Raw genomic sequence first — 25,299 nt, forward strand, 5'->3', positions numbered from 1 at the left:
GAGCTGGGGAGGAAGAGCGCGGGCGTGATGTGTCTTGCGCGGCCAGGTACGGCGGTGCCCAGGGCGGGCCGGAGACGGGGCTGCGGCTGTCCTCAGACGCACCAGCCGGCACCCGGCGGACTCGCGCCCGCCCTTCGCTTGCAAGACTCGCCGGTTTCGTTAAGAGGTGGTCTCCGGGTGAGGACGGGTGCTTGCGGCCGGTGTCTGTCAGTGTCCTGGCCTCTGCGATACAGACCGACGGCTAAGGGGGCGGTGGCAAGGGCGCGGGGCCGTCGCCTCTGGCTTAACAGAGCAGATGCGCAGAGAGTCCAACAGGTGGCTCCGTGGCGCAATGGATAGCGCATTGGACTTCTAGAGGCTGAAGACATTCAAAGGTTCCGGGTTCGAGTCCCGGCGGAGTCGCAGTTTTTCCCCCAGTACGTAATTTATTTTCTACACTTGACATTTCTTTCATTTTCCTGAAGGGTTGAACTGGCCTCGCATCATCTAACCACTGCCTTCGGCTTCTGCAGCTCTTTCACCTCGAGCTGCTCGCACCTCTGGTCTCTCCTTTCCCCTGCTTCCCTGGCTCAGTGGCTCTGGGCCTGGGCCCTGCAGACTCCGGAGCCGGATCCGGGAACTGGGAAGAGCGGCCTGGGCGGCGGCGAAGCAAAGCCTCGCGGTTTCAGCCTGAGCAGAACGCGGGGGAGGCCCGGGTCTAGGGTGTTTTGGGAGACCTGCCCCCAGGTCCCGGGGGTACGCCCCTCGCCAGGAGCGCGCGCGTGGCTGCTAGGGAGGGGTGAGCAAAGGACGAGGAAACGCGCCCACACAGTGAGCTGCCCCTCCAGCCCAGAAGGCTTACGAATTGACATGTACTTGAATCCCCAGTGGGATCCTGTCAGAAATGCAGATTTCTGGGCGTCCCTCTCATTCAGTCGATCAAGGTGGGGCCCAGGAATCTGACTTTCGAATAAAAACGCCCTCTCCCGTCCTCCACGATTCCGGTGCAAAGAGACCCGAGGTCCACTGTGCTTGTCAGCTGCTCTAGGCAGGGATGACTATCTTGTACTTCTTCTCCTGACAGTTCATAGCTTTGCACGAGGTTAGGGTTCCACCTCGCTAAAGGCGAATGAATGAATGAATGAAATTTTAAAAACTCATTGTAACAAACAAGTCATGCAAAAAAATACAAAATCCAAAATTGTCAAAAAAGGTACAGGGAAGAGTAAACATCCTTGTTCTTCCTGTATCCCAGCCTTTCAATTCTCTATAAGCCATCAGTGAAAATGGTTTCTTGGAAGTATTTTCAGATTTATTTTATGCACATGTCAGCATTTCTATATCTATTCTCTTTCTTTGTGTTTGTTGATGTTACTGATATAGGTGACATAGCATTACGATTGGTAGTATATTATGCTTGCTAGTTCACTTATTAATACAATAGAGCTGCCTTGTTCCATTGTACCTAATGATTTAATAGTCCCCAATAGTTGGTCGTTTAAGTGTCCAGTATTTTCCTGTTACAAACAATGTTTCAGTGAACATCCTTATTCGTACATCATTGTACACAAGTGCAAACGTATCTGTAGGATAGATTCCTAGGAAGTTGAATTGCTGTGTCAAAGGTTTATTTGTGCATTCTTTGATAGATACTGCCAAGTTGCTCTCATAGAGATTGTATCCATTTTACTCTCACTAACAATGATAAAAGTGGCATTTCAAATTAGTGTAGAAGAGGAAGAAGGTTCATTATCAGTGGTTCTGGGACAAAATTCCCACTTCACTCCTTTTACAAAAGTATATTCTGGATGAAGAAAATACAGGTATAAAAATAAAACCAGGAAAAGCACTAAAATAAAACGTGATGAAGTTATTTAATAAACTGAGTGCAATAGAAGAATTTAAAAAATTGATAAATACAAATATATGAATTTCTCTAAGACAAAAAATAAGGTACCGTAAACAAAATCAAAAAAACTGGGAAAGAATAATTACAATACATATCACAAAAAAAGGGCTGGTTTCCTTAAAATGTAAATAACTCCTACAAACCAGTAAGAAAACGACCAACGATGCAATAGAAAAATGACCAAACTCAAGAACAGATAAATTACAAAAAAGAAATACAAATTATTGTATGTATAAAAAGATGCTCACCTTCATTCATAACAAGACATGGATTGAAACTACAACTAGAAACCATCTTTCAGCTGTTTCATAACATGTAGGGTATGTTGTTGGTGAGATTTACATTTAATTTTCTTCTGTAAATGCAGCATTGTTTAAAATGGCCTCCGGAATTCCCTGGCAATCCAGTGGTTGGGACTTCACGCTTTCACTGCCAAGGGCCCGGGTTTGATCCCTGGTCAGGGAACTAAGGTCCTACAAGATCCCTGCACGGTGGGTAAAAACAAAAAATTTTTTTTAATAGAATGGCCTCAAGCTGGAAATAACCTACATGTCCATCAATAATGAACTGTTTGAAGAAAGTAAGGTAGAGCCTTGTAATTGAATTGAATACAACGCAGACGTTTAAAAAATGAGGAAGATCCATATATACTGCTATGGAAAAATAACCAAGATTATATGAAAAAAATTGATACGTAAATGAGTACTTAATATTCTTTTTATGTTAAGTAATGCTAATAATAATAATAGTAATAATGTATATTAGCATGACTGTGTGTGCAGAGAAAATTTCTGGAAGGATATATGAACGGTTAACAGTGCTGGGCAGGAGGGACAGTGGTATGAAGGGTGGGGGTCTTTTTACTGATTGCCTGTTTGTAATGTTTGAGTCGTTTTCATAATAAGCCTATCTTATCCTTGTAATAAGTTAATTTTAAAAAGATAGAGCAAAAAAATTCCTAAGCTAATGAGGAAGGAATAAAAAGCATTTGGTGCCTGTTCTTAAGTTCACTTTCCAGTAGTCAGCCCTGATACTGCTTATCCATTAAAGATTTTCTGAATTTGATTTAACAAACATTTATTAACTCCTTATGTTCTGCTCCGTGCTGGATCTCAGCCATAAATACACCCTTTAGGAGCTCCTCCTACTAAGCATAGAGAAATATGTAAACAAGATATCTCTTTACAAGGTGATTCCAGCAGGGACCATGTCCTGAAGGTCTTGTACACCATGTTAAGGAGTGTGGACTTCACCCTAAAGGCAATAGGAAACCATTGCCTAGCTTTCTTCTTTTTTAAAGTTTTTTTTTTTTTTTTTTTTTAGATGTTGGGAGTAGGAGTTTATTAATTTATTTTTGCTGTGTTGGGTCTTCGTTTCTGTGCAAGGGCTTTCTCTAGTTGTGGCAAGTGGGGGCCACTCTTCATCGCGGTGTGCGGGCCTCTCACTATCGCAGCCTCTCTTGTTGCGGAGCACAGGCTCCAGATGTGCAGGCTCAGTAATTGTGGCTCACGGGCCTAGTTGCCCCGCGGCATATGGGATCCTCCCAGACTAGGGCTTGAACCCGTGTCCCCTGCATTAGCAGGCAGATTCTCAACCACTGCGCCACCAGGGAGGCCCCACCTTTTTCCTTTTAAATTTTTCTTATAGAAGTATAGTTGAGTTACCATGTGTCAGGTGTCTGGCAAATTGATTCAGTTATACATATACATATACATATGCATTCTTTTTCAGATTATTTTCCAATATAGGTTATTACAAGATACTGAGTATAGTTCCCTGTGCTATACAGCAGGTCCTTGTTGTTTATCTATTTCATATATAGTAGTCTCTGTCGATTAATCCCAAATTTCCCTCCCCCCCTTTCCCCCTTGGTAACCATAAGTTTGTTTTCTTTAGTTGTGAGTCTATTTCTGTTTTGTAAATAAGTTCATTTGTATCATTTTTAAGATTCCACATATAAGTGATATCATATGATATTTGTCTTTCTCTGACTTCACTTAGTATGGTAATCTCTAGGTCCATCCATGTTGCTGCAAATGGCATTATTTTTTTATGGCTGAGTAATATTCCATTATATATATATGGAATATATAATATTAATATAATATATAATATTCCTTGGTGGTCCAGTGGATAAGACTCCACACTCCCAATGCAGGTGGCCTGGGTTCGATCCCTGGTCAGGGAACTAGATCCTGCATGCATGCTGCAACTAAGAAGTCCGCATGCCACAGCTAAGAAGCCCGCATGCCACAACTAAAAAGCCTGCATGCCACAACTAAAAGATCCCACATGCCACAATGAAGATCCCACGTGCCTCAGCTAAGACCTGGCACAGCCAAAATAAATTAAAAAATAAATATATTTTTAAAATTCTATACATAACACCCCCCCCCACATCTTCTTTACCCATTCTTCTGTTGGTGGACATTTAGATTGTGTCCATGTCTTGGCTATTATAAATAATGCTGCTGTGAACATCAGGGTGCATGTATCTTTTTGAGTTAGAGTTTTCTCCAAATATATGCCCAGGAATGGGATTGCTGGATCATATGGTAACTCTATTTTTAGTTTTTTTAAAGAATCTCCATACTGTTCTCCATAGTGGCTGTGCCAATTTACATTCCTGCTAACAGTGTAGGAGGGTTCCTTTTTCTCCACACCCTCTCCAGCATTTATTATTTGTAGACTTTTTAATGATGGCCGTAATGACTGGTGTGAGGTGATACCTCATTGTAGTTTTGATTTGCATTTCACTAATAATTAGTGATGTTGAGCATCTTTTCATGTGACTGTTGGCCCTCTGTATGTCCTCTTTGGAGAAATGTCTGTTTAGGTCTTCTACCCATTTTTTTTATTGGGTTGTTTTTTAGATATTAAGCTGTATGAGCTGTTTGTATATTCTGGAAGTTAATCCCTTGTTGGTAGCGTCGTTTGCAAATATCTTCTCCCAGTCCGTAAGTTGTCTTTTTGTTTTGTCTATGGTTTCCTTTGGTGTGCAAAACCTTTTAAGTTTAATTTTGCCCCATTTGTTTATTTTTGTTTTTATTTCCATTACTCTAGGAAACAAGTCCAAAAAAATATTGCTGCGATTTATGTCAAAGAGTATCCTTCCTATGTTTTCCTCTAGGAGTTTTATAGTATCCGGTCTTACATTTAGGTCTTTAATCCATTTTGAGTTTATTTTTTATATGGTGTTAGAGAATACTCTAATTTCATTCTTAAACATGTAGCTGTCCCCTTTTTCCCAGCACCATTTATTGAAGAGACTGTCTTTTCTTCATAGATTATTCTTGACTGCTTTGTCATAGATTAATTTTGACCATAGTGTGTGGGATTATTTCTGGGCTTTCTATCCTGTTCTGTTGATCTAGGTGTCTGTTTCTGTGCCAGTATCATACTGTTTTGATGACTGTAGCTTTGTAGTATAGTCTGAAGTCAGGGCGCATGATTCCTCCAGCTCTGTTCTTTCTCGGGATTATTTTGGCTATTATTATTTTTGGAGTCTTTTGTGTTTCCTACAAATTAAAAATTTTTTTGTTCCAGGTCTGTGAAAAATACCATTGGTAATTTGGGATTGTGTTGAGTCTGTAGATTGCCTTGGGTAGTATGGCCATTTTAACAGTATTGATTCTTCCAATCCAAGAACATGGTATATCTTTCCAGCTGTTTGTGTGGTCTTCAATTTCTTTCATCAGTGTCTTATAGTTTTCGGAGTGCAGGTCTTTTGACTCCTTAGATAGGTTTGACTCCTTAGATATCACTTATATGTGGAATCTTAAAAAATGATACAAATGGGGCTTCCCTGGTGGTGCAGTGGTTGAGAGTCCGCCTACTGATGCAGGGGACACGGGTTTGTGCCCCAATCTGGGAAGATCCCACATGCCGCAGAGCGGCTGGGCCTGTGAGCCATGGACGCTGGGCCTGCGCATCTGGAGCCTGTGCTCCGTGATGGGAGAGGCCACAACAGTGAGAGGCCCGCGTACTGCAAAAAAAAAAAAAAAAGATACAAATGAACTTATTTACAAAACAGATACCTAGGCATCTTATTCTTTTTTTAAAAATTTTTTTTAATTTTTATGGCTGTGTCGGGTCTTAGTTGTGGCATGCAGGATCTTTGTCAAGGCATGCAGGATCTTTTGCTGCAGCATGCGGGCTCTTCATTGCAGTGCGTGGGCTTCTCTCTAGTTGTGGTGTGCGGGTTTTGTCTTCTGTAGTTGTGGCATGTGGGCTCCAGAGTGCATGAGCTCTGAAGTTTGTGGCACACGGGCTCTCTAGTTGAGGCGCACGAGCTCAGTAGTTGTAGCACGTGGGCATAGTTGCCCCACAGCATGTGGGATCTTAGTTCCCCAGCCACGGATTGAACCCGTGTCCCCTGCATTGGAAGGCAGATTCTTTACCACTGGACCACCAGGGAAGTCCCTCTTATTCTTTTTGATATGATGGTAAATGGGATTGTTTCCTTAATTCTTCATTCTGATACTTCGTTGTTAGTGTATAGAAATGCAGCAGGTTTCTGTATATTAATTGTGTATCCTGCAACTTTACTGAATTCATTGATGAGCTCTAGTCATTTTCTGGTGGCACCTTTAGGATTCTCTATGTATAGTATCATGTCATCTGCAAACAGTGACAATTTTACTTCTTCCTTTCCAATTTGGATTCCTTTTATTTCCTTTTTTTCTCTGATCGCTTGTCTAGGACTTCCAAAACTATGTTGAATAAAAGTGGCGAGAGTGGGCATCCTTGTCTTGTTACTGATCTTAGAGGGAATGCTTTCAGCTTTTTATCATTGAGTATGATGTTAGCTGTGGGTTTGGATGTGTGTTCTGTATCAGCCCTCTGTTCACATTGTGGCTTCCAGGCTGGAATAGCACAAGACAGGAGGCTCTACAACCAGTTCAGGGCAGTTAAGGTCATCTAGGTAAGAAAATTATGAGGGCTGGAACTAGGGAGGTGTTTGGGGAGTGTGATAAGTACACAAATTGGAGAGAGATTAAAGGAGTCCAAATTGATGGGACTTGATGAATTAAGGGATATATAGAGGAGAGAAAGGGAACAGTCAGAAAAGACTCCCATTTCTAATTAGGGCAGATGAGTGGATGCTGAAACAGTCACAAAGGAGACAGAAGGAGAGAGAAGTGGGTTTTGGGGAAAACTAAGTTCCTATTTCTATGTGTTGAGCCTGAGGTCTCTGTGGAACATCCTGGAGAAGATGTACAGTTGGCGGTTGATATTCAATGCCGAGGACATGGCAAGCTCTCAATAAATATTTATTGAATGAAAGAACTAAAGGAAAGTAAATATGTAGGGAGAGAGGAAAGGAAAAGAAGGTCTGCAGCTGAGGAGACTGATCTAGGCTTGAGATTTAAAATTTATTCACCTACAGATGGCACTTTAAGCTCTGGACACAGGTGAGATTGTGCAAGGAGAGTATAGATCGAGTAAGGAGAGATGAAGGTTGAAGACAGAAACCCAGAGCACAGACAGTTGAAGGATAGGCAAAGAATGAGTTCTTCAAAGAGAACAAAAAGGGTAGCTAGAGAGTTAGGAAGAAAACCAGGAGAAGAAAGCATTATCTCCAAGAACTGATGGAGCAAGTTTCCTCTTCAGGAGAACGGAGTCAAGAGGAAAAGGAAGACATCTCACGTTTTTGTAAACACCTGCTTTATGCCAGCAACTTTATTTAACCCTTGCCATTTAATTATCCCTCCAATCCTAAGAAGTATGAATTATCTCTATTTTATGGATGAGGAAGTTAGGGTGCGAAGATGTTATGGGGGTAAGGTGAAAGGATTAGCCTCGGCATGATGGAAAAGTGCCTGCTTTTCTGAGGCAAGTAGGAAGAGGGCAGAGGAAAAAGCATGAAGGTGGAGAAGGGAAAATCATAGGTGTTCATGTTTGAGGACCTATTTCCTTTGTGCCCTCTTTCACTGCTATACCTCACACACCCAGGATTCCAGGAAGGTAGTCACAAAGTGGGAGCTGCCCCAAAGGTGGAGACATTCCCATCCTGTGCCACCTGTACCCAGCACAGACTCTAAAGACCAGCGGCTAGGGGTGGTTTCATTCCAGCTTCCTCTTGGGCTTTGTACATCCATCAGCATTTTAAAAATATTCTACAACTTCATCCACCTTCTATTCTATTCTATATATATATATATATATATTTTTTTTTTTTTTCTCTTTGAGTACTGGCTTTGTGCAAGGAACCATATTGGAAAGAAATACAAAGTTGAGTAAGAGTGCATTTTCTTACTCAACTTTTCGTCCTAGTGAGGGACAGGGGGCCATGGATTGGTGATTCCATTAATTAGGGTTGGTTTTGCTATGAGTGACAGGAAACCAAAGTAACAGTGGATTTGGCAAGCTAGAGGTTTCTTTTTTTTTTTAAATAAATTTATTTATTTTCAGCTGCATTTGTTCTTTGTTGCTGTGTGCGGGCTTTCTCTAGTTGCAGCAGGCAGGGGCTACTCTTCATTGTGGTGCGCGGGCTTCTCATTGCGGTGGCTTCTCATTGCAGAGCACGGGCTCTAGGTGCGCGGGCTTCAGTAGTTGTGGCACGTGAGCTTAGTTGCTCTGCGGCATGTGGGATCTTCCTGGACCAGGGCTCGAATCCTTGTACCCTGCACTGGCAGGCCGATTCCTAACCACTGCGCCACCAGGGAAGTCCAAGATAGAGGTTTCTTTCTCATGTGAAAGTCCGGGGAATGGCAGCTGCTTGATCATGAGACCCAGGCTCCTTATTCTTCCATCTTCAACATGCAGGTTCCACCTCATGGTCCAAGATGATTGCTCCTGCCCCTGCCATCAGGTCAGCATACTAGTTAGTGGGGAGAAGATAAAGGGACAGAGCCCCATTCCAAGCTCACCCTTCTTTGAAGGACACCTCCCAGAAGTTGCACATACCACATTCACTCACATCCCATGGAAAGGTGGGAATCTTAGCGTTTTTTTTTTCCCCCAAGGTGGACACAGTCCCAGCTAAAAACCATGTGTTCTGTAACTGTAAAAGAAAGGGGAAAAAACGCAGTTTCTGCTGTTGATGCTGAAATAGGTATGCAGATAGCTATAGTGCAAGGCTAAAATGAAAGTGTGACAGTTACACGTACTAGCTCTGTGACATGAGGCAGGTTACTTAACCTTTCTGTGCCTCGGTTTCTTCATTCATAAAATGATGAGGTTAATAGTAGCACCTACCTCTTAGGTTTACCTAAAGGTAACCTAAATTGTTACATATGTATGTAATATGTTTCATATGTACATACATACATAATGGTTACATAAAGTAAGTTGAAAGTCCTTAGAACAGTGCCTGGCACTTAAGTAAGTGCTATATAGTGTTTATTAAAAACAAAGTAAAAATAAGCACAAATGGAAATTTCAAGAATGTACATATCGGTGGGGAAAAATCTGAAAAAATATTTTATGAAGAAATGTAGAGTGTCAGCTCAGTGATGCCTGGGATGGTCTCATTCCTTCCCTGGGCACCGCCAGCACCTGGCACATTGCCTTGCACAGAGTAGATGCTCAAACTACTGGTTTCTGAATGGGCTTGAAAGGTCAGTAGTATTTTGTTAGGCGAGTTGGAGGCAAGGAAAATATTTTAGGTGGAGTTACCCATATGAACAAAGATAAAAGGTGAAAACTCACTGTATCCAGCACAGTAGCTGGCATGCACAGCACTTGGTATATGTTGACTGACCACTCAATATCAACTAGTTTGGTTTGGCTGAAATCTGTCGGGTCTAGGCAGAAAGACACATCACTTTAGAGAATTTAATATGGGGAATTGTCACACAGGTGATGAAAGTGTAGGCAACCCAGATATTGCAATAGTAGGAAACCTCTATCACCCCTAGTGCCAGGGGGATAATGAGAGGAGACGGTGTTCCCAGAACCCAGAATCCTGGAGTATCCAATGGTGGGAGGTTGCCTGGTGGGAGGTGGGAGATGGCAGAGCTGCAACCCAACCCAAGGCAGAGAGGGAGAGAAATACCCTGACTTCTTGCTTCTCCTCCCCTTGTCTTAGTTCAGTGTCTCACTGCAAAGTCATTTGGCATCTGGGAAATGTCATTTCCTGTAGTCGAGAGCAGAGCAGTGAGAGAAATAGGCAGATGACCAGCACAAATGAAGTTTGGAGCATGAGCGGGGAGTGATGAATATAAACCCCTGGTGGTGTCATTTTAGTCTTGAATGTCAGATCTTGAATGTAGGGGTTTCCTCATGTTTTGTTAGGCAGAGGTAGGCCATAGAAGGTAAAAAAGCAAAAAGGCATCACTAAAACTGTTTTAGGAAGGCTTCCCCAATGGGGAAGATGGAGAACAGGGAATAGTAGCTTCCCTTTGAGTACCTGTCACGTGCTAGGCACGGTGCTAAGCACTTATTCATCTCAGAAAGATGATGTATCTGGTTATGGATATGTTGAGTTTGAGATGACGTCACGATGCATGTATGGGCGTATCACATAGAACAGGAACTGTGCATCTGGAGCAGGGGTGTAGAAGTGTAAGGATGGAGACTTTGGAGCCTTCCGCGGAGAGGTGAGAGCAATGCAGAAGGAGAGGGAGGACGACGCATTCAAGTTAGACAGTATAGCGGAAGAAGCTAAGAGGGTAGGCATTATGGGGGACCAACGAGCAGTGGGCAGAGTAAGAAAACCAGTGAAGGGAAAAAGAATAAAGGGATAGGAGAAGCTGAAAGTTCATCTTCCCGCAGGAGCAAAGGGAAGCTGGAGCTTCAAGAAGGAAAGTCAGGAGTGTCAAATAACATTTCCTTGCCAGAAGAGATGAAGACAGAGGGAAAAGCTATTGAATATAGCAGCTGGATGCATGGAGGAATCGTTTCTCTAGACAGGTGAGGTCACAGAAGGAAAAGTGGGCGTTTCCTTGGCTGGGAGTGGCAGGTGAGAGTATCAGAAAAAGAAAGAAGAAAGAACAAGACTAGTGGCACCTACAAAGACATGTCTGACCAACGGATCCAGATTGATTAGGGAGGAAGAGGTATCCTAATGGGGGTGGAGGATTGGGAGAATGAGAGGGGCTGAAATACTTGAGATCATGAGTTTACAGTCTTTGGAGGTGGGGCCCAGGCATCAGTACTTTTGGAGCCACCTCGAATAATTCCAAAGTGCATTCAAGGTTGGGTTAGAGGGAACTGGAGGGAAGGCTAACAGGATAACAGATTGGGGTAGTCAGAGTTCAGTATCTTGGCCAGTTTCAAGTAAGTCCATGATGGTGACTGACTGAGGTGGAGTGGAATTGAGGGTAACTGGAATCGATGAGATTGAGCTTGAAGGAAATGCAGGCTCATCTTGATTAAAATGCCTTCGGCTGAATCGGGATAATGATTTTCACTAAAGGAAAAACCAAGAGGCAACCCTAAAGGACTACAGTCAGGTAAAATATGTGAAAAGCGTTTAAGTTGTGATTCATCCAGCAGTCACCAAAGCACAGGTAGAGGCACTGAGCCAGTTGTGTATCTTTTCATCTCACTTTATTTGACATCCACTCCCTCCTGGCAGGTGAGGGCAGCTGACAGTTGAAGGTGGGTAAAGTGGCAGATTTGGCTGGAAGGGCAGATGTTATAGATAAATCGGCCAAGGTTTTGATGAGCTTCACATTACAGAATTAAGCCATGACCTGTTATCATTGTCTCATAGCCAGCCATTTTGGTGTGTGTGTGTACACATATATAAAAATGGGAAAAAATAGGTCTTCCTGATAATACCAAGATATAGAAAACTTTTATTAACTACAATGTGTACCTTGTTTTTGTTCTCTTTAGTACACTACTCCTGTGAACTTCCCTGGGTTATGGGGGTGGAGTAGATGTAGGAGGGTGGGGCTGAACAAAACTTCACATAAATTTTTTTTCATATAGATGACTGCGTGCACATATTTCTTTCCTACCATTTAAAAAGGTTGAGGAACACCGCTCAAAGTCATTTATAGTATCCCTCACTGCATATGAGAGCTAAAATTCATATGGTAATTGGACTAAATCTAACCATAGTTTTCATATCCATATTTCATTTTTCTTCCCTTAATGAACAAAACCTCAGAACTTCAATACATTGCATGGGGTTTGAGGTCAGGATTTTGGTGCCTGAAACCTACCAGTTCCTGCTTTGCAATTCTGCCAAGGAGGTTGTAATCATAAGGAAGATGAGCCAATGGAAAAGAGAGTATACCACTCATGGAACAGCTTTAGAGGAGCAGCCCCGACCGCAGGATTTCTCAGGTAAGCCGAGATTGAATGACATGTTCCTATCATCCCCTGCCATTCACAGAGAAAGCCTGGCTCAAGAAGGCCCCAAGTCTAATTTCCCACCTCGTTTGGAAGAGAGGATGAGAGGCCTGCCCTCTAATAGGGCAAAAGTGACTGACTGCAGATCGTTTCTGACCTGTTAATACAGCAACTTTGTTCATTTGTAAAACTACAGCTCAGTGAGTATCCTGGGCTCACTTCAATCTGGTTAGCAACTCCTCTTCCCTCAGGAGGGGTGACTAGGAAGGAGGCAGGTGGGGAAGAGCAGGACTTCCTAAACACTATGCAGTGCCAAAGTGTGTGGGTCATGTTTTGGCTTTATAGCAATTTCTATGCTATACTACCATTAAACTGAAGATAAATTTCAATTGTCATCATGCTTTTAAAAGAAAATATTACAAGGTGTCAGGCATGTCAGGGAATGTCTTAGGCCTTCCAGATCTGCTCAGCAGCCCGCTGAATACCACTGAGCGACCTCATTCGATACCATGTAGAGCAAAAATCACCTAGCTAAGCCCTGACCCACTGAATCATGAGATACAATAAAACAGTGGTTGTTCTGAATCACTGAGTCTTGGGGCAATTCTATGCAGCGATAATTGGAATGAACATACATCATCCACCACCCATCACCTGAACCTAAAATAGTTTTGCCTTTTTCACAGTTGGTGTTCAGTATTTATTGATGACCATTTCCCTTTCAGAACCTCCTCCACTGTCATCTAAAAATTCACATTTCATAGTTTGAGACATTCCAGTTCTTTGATAAAACACTGATCTGCTTAAGACATTTAATTGCAGGTCATGCTACTGACCCTGCTTCTGGGAAGCTATTAGAAATTGAAAGCATTCATTCTTCACTTAAGTTGTGTAACAATGAGACCTGAATTGTACATTCTAGTCAGATGCTTGGGGAGTTCATAAATCATCTTGTTTCAATACTAACTGAACGCTTTCAATAAGATGTTGTAGGTAGTTATTCTGAACAGTAGTTGTCATTGCTTGAGGGATTGAACTGAATGAGCATCTGCACATATTCCAGAAGTGGTACTGAAAATTTTTTTCATGTGATGTTTTCTTATAATTTGCTATTTCTGAGAGTGGGACCCCTTGAATTTATCCCAGTTGCTCAAAGTTTCATTAAACGTTTCTATACAGTCTTTCTTCCTTTTAAAACCCTGCCATTTATCCTCTGGACAGCCAAGCATGGCCTGTAGTCTGACATCCTTGTTATGAGACCCATGCAACACTTCTTCAGGTCTTAAAAATAGGTATAATGGTGTTTCTCTAAAGCAGCTGTTTTGTTTTTATATTATGGCAGAACACTGAACACAGAGCTGATTTTTGTGTTAGATGCCAGGAAGCTCAGAGCTTGCCTTCATCAGCTGTTAGTTTTCTAACTTCTTCCATCTTCATTTTCCTTTCCCTAATTTCCTCACTTTAGAAAATAAAAAAAAAACTAGCTTTGTAGGCTTTTTTTTTTTTAATAAGCTGTCTTAAAAGCACTTCAGAAATCTTTCAAGACTGTAAGGTATTCTGAAGGCCCTCCTTTCATTAGCACACTACATCAGCACTTTGTACGCTTTACAATGCTTTTCATTTGAGAAGTCAATGTACTTCTGATAGTCATTAAGCCTTAAAATAGTTCCAGTAAGTGGACTGAGTTTAGTGACAGAAGCCAAAGTCACTAAAACTTTTTCTCAACAGTTGCTTTGCTTAAAAAAACAAGACAAATACATACATTATTCAAGTACAGACTTTTGTAGAAGGCTGGGAGCACTAAGAGACTTCGTTCTGACCTTTACCTAGTTATATATATATATATATATATATATTTTTTTTTTTTTTTGCGGTACACGGGCCTCTCATGGTTGTGGTCTCTCCCGTTGCGGAGCACAGGCTCCGGACGCGCAGGCCCAGCGGCCATGGCTCACGGGCCCAGCCGCTCCACGGCATGTGGGATCTTCCCAGACCAGGGCATGAACCCGCGTCCCTGCATCGGCAGGCGGACTCTCAACCACTGCGCCATCAGGGAAGCCCATATTTTGATACTCAGTTTTGAAGATTTAAAATAAATTTGTGAAGAGCACATTTGAGATGAAGCTACTATGCATCTTACCAGTTTTAATTCCTTAAAGTAAATGTTAATAGAGATCACTTTAAATGACTTTTAGCTGAAGCATTTATTTCACTGGATAAGGTATTTTACATTCGTTGATAACTCTCTACTTTGTTCCAAGTTACTTTATGTGGCTTACAAAAATACATATAAGGTAAAAAAAAAAAGAATCAATGGAAACAAAAAAGGAGCGTGTTAAAATGTAACTATAATACATTTGATCCTTGAACAACACAGGCTTGAACTGAGCAGGTCCACTATACATAGATTTTTTTTCCAATAAATCCATACTAAAGTATTGATATTACGTGATCTGCAAGCAGTTGAACAGTTGGTTCTCAGATGCAGAACTGTGGATACAGAGGGCCTACTGTTAAGGTTTCTGACTTTCAGCTGCATGGGGTTCAGTGCCCCCAACCCCCGTGTTGTTCAAGAGTCAACTGTACTCAAAACACGTACTGAGAGCACCTCTAAGGTGGGTTAGTGAGAGCTGAACTTGGCGCTTAGGTTCAGTTCTCGGTCCTCATCACTGCTTTCCAATCCAGAGCTCTAATGCTGCTCTGTGTGGGAAGGATTAGTTCTCCAATCTTGCTTTCCCTGTAAAATGCACTATAATGTACCAAATATTTGTCATAACTGCAGTTTTGAAGTATCACATAATTCAACCTATTCTAGCATTCATTAGTCAGAAACCAGCATGAAAGTTATGAATAAAGTTGACACACACCTTGAGCCTGAGAAAAAACTGCGTAAGTCCTCAATTGCGCCGAGAAACACCATACAAAAGGATTGACAGCTTTGACTGTTCTTATAGCATAGTAGCATGAGCTGAAGAAACGTTCTACTAACAATGTCTCCTTCTGGAAGAATGTGTAAAGGGTAAATTATTTCTTGTTTTTATATTTAATTCTCTCATAGCAGGTCCTTATTTTACCCAGAAGGCAAAACTTAATATTCTTGGAATAAAAGCTTTTCTATAAAAGAGAACAGATAGAGATGTTTCACTAACTCCACCTATGAATGTCATTGTTTTATTACTAGGCTGCTTATGATCCCAAGCAGTAAACACAAAATAGATTTCTTATTTACTGAAATCCCAAGAAAGCAGTATGCTACAAAACAGATGTCCCGTGAATAACGACATGAAGGAAACAATAACCCACCAGGAAGCATGAACAGAAATGACCAACACTCCTTGGGTGTCGTGAGTTGCTTTAGCCAGGATGCATATTTCTGCCACTGGAGATGAGATAGGCTGGGCCACTTTACCTCCTGGCCAAATTAAAATTATATTAATACTATTTCACTGGAACGCAACATTGAATCTGGAGAAAATCTATCTTTCCTCCTGTTTCAGTTGCTAAGAAGGAAAATAGCTCTCCTGCTTCTACCTTTAACCCAGACTTTCCAAGTAGTCTATCTTTTAAGTCCTTTTTATAGCTTCATTTAGTTCTTTGGTCATATACTAACATACACATGCTCCAAGAACACTTTTTTTTTTTTTTTTTTTTTTGCGGTACACGGGCCTCTCACTGTTGTGGCCTCTCCCGTTGCAGAGCACAGGCTCCAGATGCGCAGGCCCAGCGGCCATGGCTCACGGGCCCAGCCGCTCCGCGGCATGTGGGATCTTCCTGGATCAGGGCACGAACCCATGTCCCCTGCATCGGCAGGCAGACTCTCAACCACTGCGCCACCAGGGAAGCCCCAAGAACACTTTTAACATTTCTTTGGTTTCAACTGTGACTGTCATACTGGCAACAAGATCTCTGTATCCCAGCTTCACCAATTTTCTGGACTTGAATGTGCAACTGACAAAAGGGCACCATCTCCCCCCTACACACACATCTCTACATAATAATTACAATATTGCTCACGTATGTTTGATCATATTACTTTAAAATTTTTGAATGTTAGCAAACTTTATATTTTTTAAATGTTTTAAATTTTCTTTAAATAACCAAATGTTGAAAACTTTACAAAAATGTTAAATGACTGAGGTTATTTTCCTTTTTTTCCTCCTCAAAGGGTCTAAGCATGAGTGGATCCTTTGTAGACACCCCTATTTTTATCCCAAGGGGCATGTGATTAATCCTCTCTAAAATCAACTTTTTCCAAAGAGAAATCCCTATATATAAATAGGGCCAGGCTATGTTAATTTGTGTGATGGTTGTTGTCAGTTTTCAAAATATCTTTAGTAATAAATAAAGGGGAGATGTAAAATTTTGTGATTTGCTTGGTGAATCTTAATTGCGAAACTTCTTCTTCTTTCGAAACTTCTTTCCTGCTGCATTTGCTGCCTTTTCAGCCATAATCTCTGAGTACTTCCTTCGGTTATATCTAAAAAGAAAAACCAAACCTTTAAGTTCTAAAGTATGACACACCAAACATTAGAAGTTAATGTAACCTTTTGGTGGGGAGAGGGGTGGCGGCGGCGGGGAGGCACTTCTAAATTTCATTTTTTTTTTTTTTTTGTATTTTCACTATATATTCATCACATCTGCACTAAGTTCCACCATGTGTAAGAAGCCATACTAAGTGTTGCGGACAGAGCAGTGAACCAGCCAGCCATAGTAGTCCCTACCCTCAGAGCTTGCAGTCTAGTAAGAAAAAAACGGCAACGGTAGAGAAAGACTTTTGAAAACTTTCAGCCACTAGAGACCCACGCTGTAATTTCTGAGACTGCCATCATGAAGATTACAAAATATAGGTCAATTTTAAATAAGCAAAGACTCAATCACCTTGTACCACACACCTCTGTGGGGAAGGAAACAGACACGCTTGAGAGATAGGAAAATGGGAGGGACTCTGACAGTTTGAACATGGGACTGAAGGGAGAAGAGGTATTAGGACTTGCCCTAATGGACAGAGGGTGATGCCGTTTGGTCATGAGATACAGAACACTGGGAGAGGACCAGAATGTACAGGGAGGATGAGGTCAGTAGACCCCAAGTTAGCTCTTAGAGGGGCCTGTGAGATACCCATTAGATATTCCTGAGGCAGTAGCTGGTTATGGGCTCTGGACTCAGGAGACAACTAGACTAGACATACACATTTGAAAGTCAACAGTATATAGATTAATACAAACTCTGTGGGGATGAGATTTCCAAAGAGAGAGAAGTGAGAAAAGAGCATTGCTTGTTTCTAAAAATTTCACCATAAACCAGACTCATTAAATAGTTTACGTGACACTCAAACTTGTTTTCCATGTCTATATATTACACCAGTTTAAAAAACCTTGATAAACATTTTCACTTTGGCTACTAAACGAATCTAGAAGTCCGGCAGAGGTTTCTATATGAGGTATGCTTTTAAATCTATACTATACACATACCTACTTCAAGGACATTTAAACATACTCAAATTGCCCCATCTCAGGAAAAAAAAACCAACTCCATCCACTAGCTGTGACTCTCTCATCTTGCTCACAACCAAACTTCTTCAAAGATTTCTCCCTTATTTCTTCAGCTCACTCTCAAGTACCTTACAGTCTGCTTTCCTCCCCATCACTCCCCTGAAAACTCCTTCTGCCAAGGTTACTGTGACCTCCATGTACTAAATCCAAAGTTTTTAGTTCTTACCTCAACTGAGCTCTCAGCAGCACTTATTACTGTTAGCCACTCCCTCCAGCTTACACCTGCCCGTAACGTTCTCTTTCCTTGACTCCCCCCCACCAATTTATTTATTTATTTGGCTGCGTTGGGTCTTCGTTGCTGCGCGCAGGCTTTCTCTAGTTGTGGCGAGCAGGGGCTGCTCTTTGTTGTGGTGTGCGGGCTTCAGTAGTTGTGCCATGTGTAGTAGTTGTGGCGCACAGGCTTAGTTGCTCCGCGGCATGTGGGATCTTCCCAGACCAGGGATCGAACCCGTGTCCCCTGCACTGGCAGGCGGATTCTTAAGCACTGCGCCACCAGGGAAGTCCCTTTCCTTGACTTCTATGACACTGTGCTCTCCTGGTTTTCTTCATGCCTCCCTGGCTATTCTTTCCCAGTCTCCTTTGTGGGCTCATTCTCCTCTAGTCAGCCAAATACTTTCATGCTTCCCTCTAAAGCAGTGGTTCTAAATTGGGAATGCTTATGCCCCACAGGGGCCACTTGAAACTGCTTGAAGACATTTTTGAGTGTCATGAATTGGGGGGGAGGGGAGTGCACTACTGGCATCTAGTGGATAGACACCAGGGAGGCTGTTAAAGATCCACAATGTACAGGACAGTCCCCCCTAATAATTATTCCATCCAAAAAATATAATAGTGCTGCTGTTGAGAAACTCTGTGCTAAAGCATTTAAAAATTGTCTTGAATTTAAAGTTTATGCATATTCTAAGGGAAAGCACACATATTATGAAGTGAAACATAAATTCCTTTACCTTCTGAACTCAGAATCGGCCAGCAGTTCCTCCACAATAGTTCTCTTCCTTTGTTTCCTGGGAACTCGTGAATGGTAGAAGTCAGCTGGATTGTCAACAATGGTTCCAATCTATGAATGATTGATTGAAATAAGTCATGCTATACCTGAAGGCCAAGTATCTTTCGTATCTCAGGGTAGCTCTAACAAAGTATATTTATAGAAAGTAATGGAAAACACAGCTTACAATTTACCAATATTAAAATTAGTTTTGCCGTTTCTTAAAGAAAAAAAATCACTTATTCAATCTGCACTGGGTCCTACTAATGACATTTCTTCATTAGAGTTTACAGTAAAACCAAAATTCCTTTTATATAAGTGCTAGACAGTAAATTCTTGATGAATAGTCTAAATAGAGGAGGAAAAGTGGGACAGATAGTCTTTTGTTTTAGTTTTCCAATTTAACGAAATTGACACATACATTCTACTATATACCTATTTGATCTCCTAGGTTATCATAATTGCTGCCAACTTAGAACCTTCTTACTGACCACTCCACATCTGTTCGTATGTTCAACCAAGTAAAATTTACAATGTCTACTATGTGCCAGGCACTGTGCTAGGTGTTAGGGAAACAAAGACAAAGAATATCTGGTCCCTGCCAGTGAGGGGGCCAGAATCTTTTTAAAAAATTTTATTTATTTATTTAATTTAATTTTAAAATAATTTTTAAAATTAATTTATTTTTTTTGGCTGCATTGGGTCTTCGTTGCTGCTTGTGGGCTTTCTCTAGTTGTGGCGAGTGGGGACTACTCTTCGTTGCAGCGCACAGGCTTCTCACTGCAGTGGCTTCTCTTGTTGCAGAGCACAGGCTCTAGGTGCGCGGGCTTCAGTAGTTGTGGCTCGCGGGCTCTATAGCACAGGCTCAGTAGTTGTGGCGCACAGGCTGAGTTGGTCGGTGGCATGTGGGATTTTCCCAGCCCAGGGCTTAAACCCATGTCCCCTGCACTGGCAGGCAGATTCTTAACCACTGCACCACCAGGGAAGCCCCCAGAGTCTCAAGGAAGATCCGAAGGTACACAACTAAAAAATTAAAGCATAACCTAATATTATGCTGAACAAAACACTCTAGATGCTCTGAAAACTAAATGGCGAATTCTAGCGAATGGAGGTAAAGAAGGTTTTACAAAGGATGACATTTTAGCTTGGATTTGTATGGGTAAAATTTCACCAAGCAAACATGGCAGAGCCAAACACTTGTAAAGTCAGAATGACTAGACCAGTCTGTGCATATCCTGAGAAGACTGAGTAGCTGAGTGTGTTGGAGCTTAAGAGGAGACCATGTGACCAAAAAAGGGGTAGTGAGCTGGTTTGGGTGCACATGGTGAAGGGCTACATTAAAGGGTATAGATATAGACTCTATCCTATAGGTTATAAGAATCACTGAAGGTACCATTGAATATCTTGATTATCATTGAGCAGAGGTGTGTCATGAAACAGATTGCTATTTTTTAAAGGAAAGATGACTGCCTACAATGTAGAGGATGGACCAAAAGGGAGAGCAGACCTGGAGGCAAAGGACTATTACAGTAATCCATGAGTGACAAGAAAGGTAGCCAAGAAGAATGAAATGAACTTGAGAGCTACCAGAGGGTGAATCAATTGGACTTTCATCTGAAAACACTTTGGAAACCAACTTTTAACTTGTTTTCAGAATAAAGAACCTTGAAAAAAAGAAGAGTTTGGTGTACGTGAGTCCCTCTTTCCTGCTCCATCCTGCAAGGAGTCTTGCTCTTAGGCTAATAATACTCATATATGGTACACCCATCTTGTAAGTTTCATAATTTTTAGAGAAGAAATTATGAAAAACTAGTTACCGTTCGGAAACCTAGTTACCGTCTGGAACACCATCTTTCTATATGGAAAGCCATTACAAGCTGGTGGCTGTCTGAATTGGGTTCTGGCCATTATTATACGGCCCAAGCAGATGTGCTCTGTAAATATTCATTTAAGAGTAAACAAATCACTATAGTGCTTTCCAAACTAAAATCCTCAGAACATCACTACCATTATTCTGTTTGCTTCATACCTGGAAGTACTTGGGGAAGCCGTCTCTATCATTTTTCTTGTAAAACCTTTTTGGGTCCATGCTAGCTCTCATCTTCAGTGCTTTGAGATCATTTTTCAGTTCATCTGTCAGTTCTGGAGCTTTCATACCAAACCAGCCATCACCTGCTGTTTTTTGTCGCTCTTGCTGAAATTCAAATTTCAGAAACAATTAGAAAATTCTGATTTTAATAAGCAGTGTATAAACTATACCTCACTCCCCCTAAAATTATAAAGAAAATTTCATGAAAAACAAATAAGGTTACTTTACAGGAATGTATATATTATCTCCAGATTCACCTTTCATAAAATGATTAGATCACAAAAAGTGATTTCTCTGATAAATCAGGCACAGCACTGTCAGTTTCTTAAATGAGGGCTCCTTAAAATTTACTTTGTATCTTAGTAAGAACTGCTGACTTGTTGGGAGAGTAATCCACAGCTTCAATTTTCATTGTCTAGAATACCCTACACAAGATGTAATGTATAAAGAACATTTTTACTTCTGGAGCTTTTATGTAAACATTAACACTTTTACTGAGTCACCGAGTTGTCTCAGAAAGTTACTCACTCCAGCAAGTCCAGAAATTTCTATTATTTCTAAAATTCAAAAACTTTCTGTTTTTTGAAAACTCCTAGCAAGTTATTTGCTTAATTTCATTTTTTGTTCATTCACACAACAAATATTGGAGTGTTTACCATGTGCCAGGGTGCTCTGGTCATATTAGTGACATTACTGGAGCACCATCCTCAAATTTCCTCTTAAGCTCTCTCAATAATTTCTTTATCCTTATTAGTTGAAATGGAAGTAGTCCCCTGTATTTTACTAAAGAAAATACCTTCTATGCTTTCAGTTGGCAGACTAAATAGGCCAGTGTTTTTAATGGTTACATCCAGTTCCCTACAAAAGCCCACAACAGAGCTCCCAGCCTTCTGTGAACAGTACCCATAAGCCAAGAGGTGTGGTGTGGACAGTGACCTCATATGCTGGCTGCCACTGTTTTTAAGGATGGTAAAAAAGAGCTTTCACTTTGTGAAAATCTATAAGAAACGCTGTTTATGGAACCATATTTTACGGGCTCTTAGATATCTGTAACAATTTTCTTTGGAAACGTATATATTTTAGTTGTACAGCCATGTTAGATAAACTGAACATATATAGTCAAACACATTAAACATTCTAAATAATGAGTCACTGTACTCACTCTGCGTTTTTTCTGAAGTTTATACTTTGATTCACTATATGGTGGGACACAGTAGTTTTTTTCAAAATCAGGAGTAATGACGGCTTTCTGCAAAAGCTGCAAAAATATTAAACTGGTTTTAAAATGTCAGAATGTCATTATTGTTTCAACATTATTGCCTTATAAAGGAAACATCTCCCACACTGAAGACTACTTCAGATATATTAACCTTCTATATGGACAAACATACTACTGCAAACCTGCTCCTGTCCTTAAATTTGTAAATTATATCAAAATAAAAATGCTTTAGAAGACAAACTGAAGGGTTTAGGCAATCTATAAAATCAATATTCATCTCAAATTTCTTCTTCTAATCTGAATCTGCACACACCAGATATATGTTAATGTGTCCACTTGCATTTCATTGGTTTGCAACCAGCCACCTGCACCAACCAACTGGAAACGAAAGACAATAGGAACAATGCCATAGAGTTCTTGAACTCCCTGGAAAAAAACCTGACTAGGCTTTAATAAGTTCTTCGATGCTGGTAAAACCGCTTTCTGTGATCTGAGGAGACCAGCTAGACTACTGATAAGAAACAGCAGTATAGATTTTGATTAAACAACATATGCTTTTTATGGTATACCAATGAAATTATGCCATCGAGCAAATCTGCTTTTGGCAACCCAACAATATATCAAAGATGCTCTTTCAATGTCAATTCATACAAAGATCAACTTCATTCTTTTTAACAGCTGTTATGCACAATTTTTCTTCTTGCTATTTAGTTTAGTAAGTCTCCATTACATTTTCCATGAAACACTGTAAACACCATCTCTGCACACTTGTGATTATTTCTGTAAAACAGATTCCAAAATGTGTCATTTAAATTTTCATAGGGACTACTAAATTGCCTTGCATCCAAGTAGTATAAACTCCTACCAAGAGTTAATCAGTACCATTTTCTTTACATAGCCAACACAGGAGATTATCCTTTTGTGTTTTGTCAGTGGTACTTCATGAATGTTTCCATTTGCTGTTGATCAACTTTTTGTGTATTTATTAGCTATGTATTGTAATATAAGTCGTCTTCTGGGGTATGCCTGTATTTTGGGGGGGGGGGGTTATTTTTCATTTTTATACAGGGTTGTGTTCTTATTAATTTGTAGAAATGTATTTTGTATCTTGGTATTAACCTGTGGTCTTTTACTTGTCTTTAAGGTGTTTTTATTTGCCTAAGTTTTAAAATTTTAAGTAGTCAGATCTGTTAATCTTTTCCTAAATGTCTTCTGCATTTCTTGTTACTTGCCTAGGGTTATTAAATACTGTCTTAATACTGTGTATGTGACTAAAAGGAACCTGAGGGTTATTAGTCATTTCCCCAGTATAAGAACTAAAGACAGCTGCTCCTTAACCCTCAAAACAGTTCACAGGAATACAGCAAATATTAATTTGGTCAATAACATTTGAAATTATCAATTTAGAAGTCAATTATCAATTCAGAAATCCTCAATTCAGGTTCAGGACTAGAAGTTGCTGGGTAGCACAGTAGCAGTCTAGACTTTCCTATCAGAGAAGAGAGCATGACATTTATTTAATAGATTATTAAGAGCTGGTTGTGTGTCAAGTACTATAGTAGGGTTTAGACTGGTTCTCAACTGAGAGCAACTGGCAATATCTGAAGACATTTTGAGGTGGGGGGACGGTGCACTGGTAGAGATGGATGCTACTGGCACCTATGGGGTAGCGGCCAGGGATGCTGCTAAAAAATATCCTACAAGGCACAGGACATTTTCCCACAACAAAGAATTATCCAGTCCAGAAATAAAAGACAGTAAAAAAAAACAATGAATACCACATGATCAATAATCACTTAGATCTATACTGGGTGTTGCAGAAGCAGAGAGGAGGTAGGGGGAAGGACTAGGGTCAAAGAATGCTTCCTAAAGGTTGTGATGTATAATCTCTGCATTGGAGGTAGGGGGAAGGACCAGGGTGTGTTCAGGGAACTATAGTAATTTTCAATGGTAAGAACACAGCAGGTGGACACTCAGAGCTAGAGGAACAGAGGCACCTTGAATGCTCTGAGGAACTACTACAGGACTTAAACAGAATATCATGGTCAGATTTGTATTTTTAGAAAAAGAAATCCAGCAAGACCATGGAGGATGGCTTGAAGAAGAGTAAGGAGGCCACTACAATAGTCTAGATGAAAAACACAACAGATGTCACTAGTCAGTGACAGTGGGGTGGAAAGGAGGGGGCAGAGTAGGAAGTATGTAACAAGCACCGTCCCCTAGGTTTAGTTGTTGAGTGCAAAAGGGAAACAGATTTTCCCTTGCAAAAGGAGGAACTGGTTTAGGTAGGGAAGAGAAGGGCAATTAGTGAAGTCAATTGCCTGAGCACATCTGAATGAACAAACAATAGGCACCTGGATTTAAAGACCTGGGTAGGCTGCAAGGCTAGAAAATACTGATACCAAAGATTTGGAAGTCATTCAAGGTGACAGCTGAAACTGAGGGTTTGGATGAGGTTACCTAACCTGTAATTTCTTTCTGAAAATATATGTACAATTTTATGTCTATGCGCACATGTGCTTTTTTTCCTGGTGGGGTTAGTGGGCACTCGCAGCTTTCAGATTTTCAACACAGTCCAAAGCAGTTAAGAACTAAAAGTATAGCAAGAAAAGAAAAAACACAACCCTTGGGATCATAACTGGTGATTGCAAGAAGAGTAACACTGATCCTATATCACTCTAGTTTTCAAGCCTCATCTTCTATAGCTGGGACTTTATAATAAAAAAGAAGAAATGATTGTCCTGGAAAGAGGGAAAAAAGAAGCACAGTAGGCTAATGTGGTTGCACTGTAGGAAAATTAGTCTCTTACCAAGGACTAATCATTTCTAGAAGTGACTGGTTAGTTCTATGAAAACCAATGGGATGCTTTGTGCAACTTACCTCATTTTTCTTTTTCTCCTTGATCTGTGTTAGGGTTCTCTTGTTCAACTGTAGCTTGTCTGCATTGACATTAATATACAAACCACCCAGCTGCTTAATACTCAGACCAGGATCTATGCTGCTGCTAGTCAACTTCAGACTGAAAGAGAAATGATCACTTTTAAGTGATTAAGAAATGATCTTTAGATCATTTAGTAGTTCAAAATGGAAACAATTGAGACTGTATTTTTATTTAGAAGAAAATTATGGGATGAATAATGAATTAAGCCTTTTGGAAGCACATCAAAATTTATTCCCTAGTTTTTCTTAGAAGAGGATTAAGGCCATATTACATGACAACAGACTTCATAAAGGGATTTTATAAAGAAAGAATTACAGAAAAGAGGAGGAAATACATCTGGCAATTTGCTCAACTTCACGTATACGTAGTGAGTTAAT

The 25,299-nt window shown here is 40.7% G+C and overlaps 1 protein-coding gene, 1 long non-coding RNA gene and 1 other non-coding gene across 4 annotated transcripts in view; 2 read left to right on the forward strand and 1 right to left on the reverse strand.

The window, feature by feature from the left end:
- On the forward strand, positions 1-15,949 carry LOC132434190 (uncharacterized). The gene is made up of 4 exons (XR_009521285.1): positions 1-416; positions 10,607-10,744; positions 11,952-12,130; positions 15,833-15,949. It is a non-coding gene; the product is annotated as an uncharacterized lncRNA (long non-coding RNA).
- Positions 318-402, forward strand: TRNAR-UCU (transfer RNA arginine (anticodon UCU)). The gene is given in 2 exon segments: positions 318-354; positions 367-402. It is a non-coding gene; the product is annotated as a tRNA-Arg (tRNA).
- DNTTIP2 (deoxynucleotidyltransferase terminal interacting protein 2) overlaps positions 14,322-25,299 on the reverse strand; it is a 14,920-nt gene continuing 3,942 nt past the window's right edge. For both annotated transcript variants that reach the window (XM_060025898.1, XM_060025908.1), the window contains exons 3-7: positions 24,862-25,000; positions 21,925-22,020; positions 20,703-20,867; positions 18,636-18,745; positions 14,322-16,613 (exon numbers count right to left, since the gene is read on the reverse strand). In XM_060025898.1, coding sequence (XP_059881881.1) covers positions 16,520-16,613; positions 18,636-18,745; positions 20,703-20,867; positions 21,925-22,020; positions 24,862-25,000 — 604 coding nt within the window. In that variant the 3' untranslated portion in view covers positions 14,322-16,519. The remainder of the gene's footprint in view (positions 16,614-18,635; positions 18,746-20,702; positions 20,868-21,924; positions 22,021-24,861; positions 25,001-25,299) is intronic.

This window comes from Delphinus delphis, chromosome 1, assembly GCF_949987515.2.
Source record: "Delphinus delphis chromosome 1, mDelDel1.2, whole genome shotgun sequence".
NCBI lineage: Eukaryota > Metazoa > Chordata > Mammalia > Artiodactyla > Delphinidae > Delphinus > Delphinus delphis.